The 7,846-nt window shown below is 38.6% G+C and overlaps 1 protein-coding gene across 1 annotated transcript; it reads left to right on the forward strand.

The window, feature by feature from the left end:
• Nucleotides 1–2,162, forward strand: LOC121994546 (polyamine oxidase 6-like). The gene is made up of 9 exons (XM_042548543.1): nt 1–151; nt 231–480; nt 549–695; nt 775–997; nt 1,077–1,220; nt 1,298–1,447; nt 1,518–1,772; nt 1,852–1,933; nt 2,007–2,162. Exons 1-9 carry the CDS (start codon nt 28–30, stop codon nt 2,066–2,068), a joined length of 1,437 nt encoding a protein of 478 aa, XP_042404477.1. The 5' UTR covers nt 1–27; the 3' UTR covers nt 2,069–2,162.
• The last annotated feature ends 5,684 nt before the right edge of the window (nt 2,163–7,846 follow it).

A 7,846-nucleotide genomic window follows, 5' to 3' on the forward strand; every position in this document is an offset into this window, starting at 1 on the left:
ACGGCCCAAGAAAAGTTCACCTGAGCAATGGCGTGCTCCGTTACGCTCACCCTGCTCCTCCTCCTCCTCTTAACTCCATGCCTTGGGAGATTAACGACGGTTTCAAAATCTGAAAGGCCATCGGTGATCATCGTGGGAGCAGGGATCTCCGGTAAGCTCATGCCTTGATAATCCTTTTCTGTTCTTGAATGAACGAGTACTGTTGTTGTTCTTAGAAAAACATTTCTCAGGAATATCAGCAGCAGTGGCTTTGGCCAGAGCTGGCGTCCATGATGTCTTGATACTGGAAGCCACTGACAGCGTCGGCGGCAGGATTCACAGGAAAAGATTCGCCGGACACCAGATTGAGGTCGGGGCCAACTGGATTCAAGGGGTCCACGGTGAGAAAATGAACCCAATCTGGCAAATGGCAGAGAAGCTCCACCTCAAGACATTCTTCTCAGATTACTCCAACATCTCCTCCAACACTTACTCGCAGAGGTACACAGTCGATCAGCATCGTCCTCTTCTATCAAGATACACCAATCGTTAATAGATAAATTCTGCAGTGGTGTGCTTTATGAGAGATCAGTGGTCGAGCAAGCGCTGAAAGTTTCAGAGAAAGTGGTCGAGGATGGTGGAATCTACTCACATTCTCTGCCTTCCGACGGCCATGAAGACATCTCCATTTTGGGGTTTCAGAGAATAAAGAAACAGTACGATTTTTTTTTTGTTTTTTTTTCTGTTCTGATTTTTTTGATACTGAACGAGAAAATTCACTCGTTGGATATGCAGTGCTCCTGCTACTCCATTGGAGATGGCAGTGGACTACTACACGAACGACTATGAGAGCGCCGAGCCGCCTCGCGTAACAAGCTTGCAAGGAACACTGCCAATCCGCACGTTTACAGACTTTGGAGAGGACGACTACTTTGTTGCTGATGAAAGAGGTTACGAGAGCTTGGTGCATCACTTGGTCAATCAATCCCTCGACACTGATTCCATCAAACTAAACCAGGTTCGTTACATTTCTCAATAGTTTTTGTTGTTCTTCCTGCAGTTTATAGATTTTGGATGGTACTAATTAACAAAACCAGGTCGTGAGGTCCATAAACCAATCGAGAAATGGAGTGACTGTAACCACAGAGAATGGCCGCCATTACAGAGCAGATTATGTGATGGTTTCTGTGAGCATTGGAGTCCTCCAAACGGACTCGATCAAATTCCACCCTCAACTTCCAGTGAGTTAAAAATTCCCCTTCAGTTCCATCCTTTCTCAGTTTTGTTTCCAAATTAATTTCTTCCTCTCTTTTTGCAGCAATCTAAGTTCTCAGCCATTTGTCAGCTTGATATGGCAGTATTCACTAAGATTTTCCTCAAGTTTCCCTACAAGTTCTGGCCTGACAGAAACAAGACTGAGTTCTTCTTGTACGCCAGTGAAAGAAGAGGATATTACACAATTTGGCAGGTGTAAATTTCTGAAAATATATTCAATCCTTGTTAATTATTTTGATTCATTATGGTTTAATCATACACAGGAGCTCGAGAAAGAACTCCCAGGAGCCAATGTACTGCTTGTTGTGGTGACTGATGACGAAGCAAAAAGGATAGAGTTGCAGCCGGATGAATCGACCAAAGCCGAAGCCATGCAAGTTCTGAAGAACATGTTTGGGAAGAAAATCCCAGAGGCCACAGACATATTTGTCACGAGATGGTGGACCAATAGATTCTTCAGGGGCTCCTTCTCCAATTGGCCTATTGGCCTCCACAGCCATGACTTCAATCGAATTAAGGTTTTTTTTTTTTCTTCTTCTCTGAAGTTGATAGTGAAATAATTCTTCTTCATGTTCAAATTTATTGTCTTGTTTTCAGGAACCTTTTGGGAGGATTTTCTTCACTGGAGAGCACACGAGCAGACTCTACAATGGCTATGTGCATGGTGCATACTTGGCAGGTTTGATCGATGGAGCACATTCTTCATTCAGTTTCTCTTGTGCTTGTTTTTTCATTGAGACCTTGGATTTCAGGAGTTGACTCTGCAAACAAGTTGGTTCAACGCATCAAGAAGATGGAGAGAGCCAAGAGCTGAAATTTGGGTCAATGGACTAGATATTTAGACCAATTTTGTAACTCGTAAAGTCGAGATCCATGACTCCAATAACTATCAAGAGTTTCTCTTGCCATGATTTGAAGTTGATTGTTGAAAAGAACAATAAACAAACAAACATGCTCACAAAAATATCAAAACAAGAACAACAAACATTGTTTGATTTGAGGTCGATGCACATTGAGTGAGATATAATTTTGTTATTCAACTCCTAAATCCAATTAAATATTTTAGTATAATTAATAAATTCTAAAGATATTTGGTAATTAGTTTAGTATATTAAGCAAAGCTATTGTATTAGAAAATAAATAAATGAAATAAATATTAATAGACTGTCTTTTTATTTGATGTGGCCAATAAGGGGGGCTCCATGTGGCGATGCGAAAGAAGAAGTCAAGCCCACAATCACGCGTCAAGCGGAGCAGTACTTTAAGGGGGCAGAAAGTCAACCGTAATTAAAGCGACGCATCCGACTCTCTAAAGTCGGTGACTCTAATGATTCCATCACCCGACTCTCTCAAATTACTTGCCCAACTCTAATGACTTGATCATCTGATTTCATCATTTCAGGAACCCGACTCTAACGGCTTGGTCACTCGATTCTATTAGCTCAAGAACCTGACTCCTTCAAATCAGTCGTCTAGCTCCAACGGCATGGTCATCCGATTCCATCAACATAGGAGCTTGATTTCAACAACTCAGTTTCTCGACTCCCCCTAGCTTAGTCTCTTGACTCTTGAAGGCGGGACTTATATCTTATGCAACTTGTTGAGCCATTGCCCTCGATAAATGTGGACAACATAGCTGTTACTCGTAAAGGATGTGAGCAACGTAGTCGTTTAATCTTGGAAGACAATGATAATGTAGCCGTTTATTCCGAAAAACGTGAGCAACGTAAGCGTCCATCTCAGAGCACATGGGAAACAGAACGGTGTAGCTACAACTGTCAAAACTTCACTACTTCACAATCTTCATCTTCTCCTAGCCCTTGTGCTAACTTGTGCGTCAGAGTGGTCATGCCGAGTTCAACCTCGACGGTCATTCTAATCCCTTTTGCGGAGTGTCCACATGATCTTCTGGCAACCCTCTTATCCTCATGAAACTTGCAATCTCCTCCTAACAGTTGCTCTACTGACTCATCAGTGTTGGTGCTAGATGTATAATATTTAACTTAGAGTCTTGATATATAACTAAGATTAAAGTTATGTTAGTTGTGATCTAACTAGTTGTGTTAAGTTTGTATGTGCAAAATACATGACAAATGTTAAAGTCTTGGTTATGTACCAGGAGTGACTAAATCCCAATGGATCTAGGCATCGAAAAGTCTTGATTGGGAGTTAGACATGTGGCAAAAGGCGATTCGCTCGCCCCCAGCGCCCCCGCCAACCCGTCCCTAAGCCAACACGGAGGAGGTAAATCACGGGTGACTACTAGCCATTAGTGCAAATGGCCAAGACATGGGAAAGGTTATGCTCGGTCACGCCGAGTTTCGACCCCAAGACCTCATGTGGCAACATCCCATGCCTTAACCATCGCACCGCTCCGAGGGGACGTTGATTGGGAGTTAGACATGAACTAAGTTTTGGTTGAAATCAAATAGACAAATTCTTAGTTGGAGGTTAGATGAATCAAGTTTAAATGATTAAGCTTTGATAGACAAATTCCTAACTAGAGGCTAGGTAACTCAAGTCCAAGTGATTAAGACTTATCAAACAAATTCCTAGCTAAAGGTTAGGTAACTTAAGTTCAAGTGATTAAGGTTAGACAGACAAATTTGTAGCTGGGTACTAGGTGAATCAAGTTTAGGTGGAGTCAGATGGGAGTTGAAGGCTTGGCAAATAGGTTTAAGTGGAAGCAGCTGGGAGTTGTGGCTTGGCAACTTAGTCTAGATGAGTCGGCTGGAGGCTAAACATCTAGACCCAACGTAAGTGTGAATAACTTCACATTATGTATCTTACTCATTACGTGTAAGTGGGGAAGCATATTAAATGGTTCTAGGCAACTTGATGGAGTTCGGGGTGATTAGCTAGTGATAACTTAGTGACCGTATATGGTCCAAGCTACAAGGGAATACAGGTTACCGGAGCAACATTTAGGCAATCAGGAGATGACATTATCAATAATCTGAGCAAGGCAGTCAAGATGAAGTTTGACTTTTGCCCAGACGACCAGTGAGCTTTGTTAACGTTATCTTACGGATAGAAGTTGTAGCCAAGTCAACATAGTGACTAGGAAGGCTCCAAGCAACTGGAGGAGTCTTATATAAGGAGTTTCAAACCAGAGCTTGAAAATCACTCATCTACACATAATTCACTTTTGTTCTCGTGGTCTAAGTGCTCTTGATCTTTCTGTGCTATGACATACTGCAACACATACGTCATTTCCGATCGGCAATACCTAGAGTATCATTTTCATTTATTTTAGTGTTGTCTTATTTGTTTTATTGTGCTTAAACTTTTTAGATTATTTTTCTGTAAGATTTCTCCACCCAGGAGAAATTAAAAATAAGAATAATATTTTATAACTGCTTCGTGTCTATACTTGTGGTTTGATTGATCAACTTGCATGCTTAAACTGTTAGCTAAATCTATTGCATGTCTTTATTACTTTTATCTTACTTGACTGAATCAGTCTAAGATAATTTTATTTCCGCTGTGCTAACTTTGATTGATTCAACTGCTTATTTACTATCTACTCATTTTTTAAAAATATTTAATGCTATTCACCCCCTCTAGTGTCGAGTTCAATCATATAATTTGGTATTAGAGTGGGTTGAGCTGATAGTATGCTAGGAAAGCTTAGTTAGGTGCATGTCTAAGTTAGGTAAAAAGTAACCTACTTGATGCATCTAGTCAAGTGTAACTAAAAAAAGTTAACTTACCTTACTCTAAACCAGTTAGACCAAGACATTGTATTAAAGTTGATTTAGTTCCTATTCTTAAAAATACTTTCTCTTAAGAAGTGGTCGTTGTTCCAATACTCAAGAAGATCCCTATGTATCGCCATGACCTAAAAGTCAAGTTTGAAAACTCTTGTTTAATTAGCCCAAAGCAAAACCTGAATCTAATATAGGGTGAAGCTCTAAGCCAAGAACAAATAAATAAATTGATTAATAATCCGAGCTTAGCCCATACCCAAATCCAAACCCTAATTACAACCATACCAAATTTAAACCAAACTCATATCTATCCTAAATGTTAATACAACTTGAACAAATTTGCTTTTGAGAAATATCTTTGCAGGAAGGATTCAACATAACCCACACTGCTCTCTTCAATGGAGACAATTTTGCATACTAAAAGGGGAGAATAGAGTATTATCTGATGAACGACATCAAAAACTAAGCATCAAGATAGGCTTTGAGCTGCCCAAAAATACAGATGTCACCTCAATTTATTTTGAAAATTGGGCAAGAAACTATAAGAAAATGGTTCAAGCCAATGCTAGAGCCACAACTATATTACAGTATGGGTTAACACAGGAACAATTGACCAAAGTTGGCCAATTCAGCAGTGCTAAGCCGTTGGTTGGTCCTAGGAAGATCGTACCGGTTCCACTGTACAAAATTTTGTACAAATGTCGAACCTTTCCTAAACAACCTATTATATTCTTTAGAAATTAAATTAGGAATCACAAACGAAACTTAACATTATTGATCCAAATTTAACTTATCTGTTCTTAATGGTTTAGACTTAGATCGCAAGCGGAACTTAACACTATTGATCCAAGTCCGATCTATGTTACAAAGTTGATTAAATATTTATTTCTAAAATCGGCTCCCAGGTCAAACATGGCGAGGCACTAGGCCTTCTTGGGTATGAGATCATCCACCACTGTCTCGGCAAAGCCTTTTATAGAAATTTAATATTTAATTTCCTAAAATAACATTAGGTTTAATCAAAAAGAATAATCGAATCACAAATTCGAAAAACAAAAAAAAACATGAACTCGAATAAAAAATTTGAAACTATAGAATCATATGCCTCTTGTGTTTGGAAATCATATAAAGAAAAACTAGTATGATGCGGAAAACAATTACTAGTTATACATTCCTTTGTAAGCAAATAACCTCTTGATCTTCTACCGTATTCCTCTTCTTATCTCGGACGTCGTGTGGGCAACGATCTACCGAGACGAGAACCACCCAAGCTCCTTCTTCTCCAAGCTAGTTTCGGCCACCACAAAAAACTCCAAGAGATGTGAGGTTCGACCACCATCATCAAACTCCAAGGGATGCTAGAAACAAAGCTTCCTTTCTCTCCTTCTTCTCCTAGCTAGAACCGACCACCAAGGACTCCTCTTGTGTTGATGCCGCCGACCACAAAGGAGGAAGAGGAAAGGAGAAGAGCATGAAGCAAGGGCCGACCACCACCAAGAAAGAGAGGGAGGAAAATAGAATAGAGTTGTTCACCACGAAGGCACCCCTACCCTCTCTTTTATAATCCTTGGTCTTGGCAAATAAGGAAAATTTAAATAACACCTTCCTTAATTTCTTTGCCATGAAAAGGAAAATTTAATTAATTAAAATCAAATTCCTTTTCTTAAATCATATGGCTTGCCACCTTAAAGCTCCAAACAAGGAAAGTTTTAACAACACAAGAATTAAAACTTCCTAATTTGTTTCCGAAAATTTTAATAAAAATTTCTCTAATAATTTTTCCCTTCATGGTTGGTTATAAAAGGAAATTTTATAAATTAAAATATTTCTTTTAAACATGTGGATGATTTCCAAAAAGGAAAGTTATCTTTAAAATTAAAATCTCCTTTCAATCTACAAATAAGGAAAGATATCAAATCTTTTCTTAATCCTTTGTAGAAACTTATAAAAAGAAAAATTTATAATTTTAAAACTCTCTTTTAAATCATGAACATGGTTACAAAAAAGAAAAGTTTTCTCAAAATTAAAATCTTCCTTTCAATCTACAAATAAGGAAAGATATCAAACTTTTTCTTAATCTTTTGTAGAAAGCTATAAAAGGAAAGATTTAAATTTTAAACTCTTTTTTAAAACCATGGAATCCACATAAGAAAAATTTTAAAAATAAAAATCCTTTTAATATGATGTTGCCAACCACCTAAGCTTGGACTCAAGCTAGGGCCGACCACCACTTGGTTCATCCAAGGATTAACTTGGTCGACCCCTTGCTTGGGCTCCCAGCAAGGCGTGGCCGACCACCTTAGAATGGGTATAAAGGTGTGTATAGGTGGGTATAATACTTTATAAATAAGAGGCTATGATAGGGACCGAGAGGAGGAATTGGTTTTGGTCTTCCGATGAAATTAAACTTCTCGTGTTCGCTCCGAACACCCAACTTAATTTCATCAATAATAATTCATTCCACTAAAGAATTATTATTGAACTACCGCACCAATCCCAACTTACATTTTGGGTTTCTTCTTATTATGAGTGTGTTAGTCTCCCTGTGTTTAAGATGTCGGATGCCCACTAATTAATTGAGTTACTGACAACTCATTTTAATTAATATCTCAGTCCAAGAGTAGTACCACTCAACCTTGTTGTCATATCGGACTAAGTCCACCTGCATGGTTTAACATGACAATCCTTATGAGCTCCTCTTGGGGACATTATCTTCCTAGATTACTAGGTCATAGTTTCCTTCTATAATCAACAACACACACTATAAGTAATATCATTTCCCAACTTATCGGGCCTATTGATTTATCGAACTAAATCTCACCCATTGATAAATTAAAGAAATAAATATTAAATATATGTGTTTGTCATTATATTAGGATTAA

The sequence above is a fragment of the Zingiber officinale genome, chromosome 6A (genome assembly GCF_018446385.1).
Source record: "Zingiber officinale cultivar Zhangliang chromosome 6A, Zo_v1.1, whole genome shotgun sequence".
In the NCBI taxonomy this organism is placed as follows: domain Eukaryota; kingdom Viridiplantae; phylum Streptophyta; class Magnoliopsida; order Zingiberales; family Zingiberaceae; genus Zingiber; species Zingiber officinale.

What these genes read in the sequence shown, in the direction of transcription:
- LOC121994546 (XM_042548543.1), top strand. Translation starts at nt 28, where the DNA reads ATGGCGTGCTCCGTTACGCTCACCCTGCTCCTCCTCCTCCTCTTAACT. An exon ending in ATTCCATCAAACTAAACCAG is followed by an intron (nt 998 to 1,076) that starts GTTCGTTACATT and finishes TAACAAAACCAG; the next exon opens with GTCGTGAGGTCCATAAACCA. An exon ending in GCATGGTGCATACTTGGCAG is followed by an intron (nt 1,934 to 2,006) that starts GTTTGATCGATG and finishes CTTGGATTTCAG; the next exon opens with GAGTTGACTCTGCAAACAAG.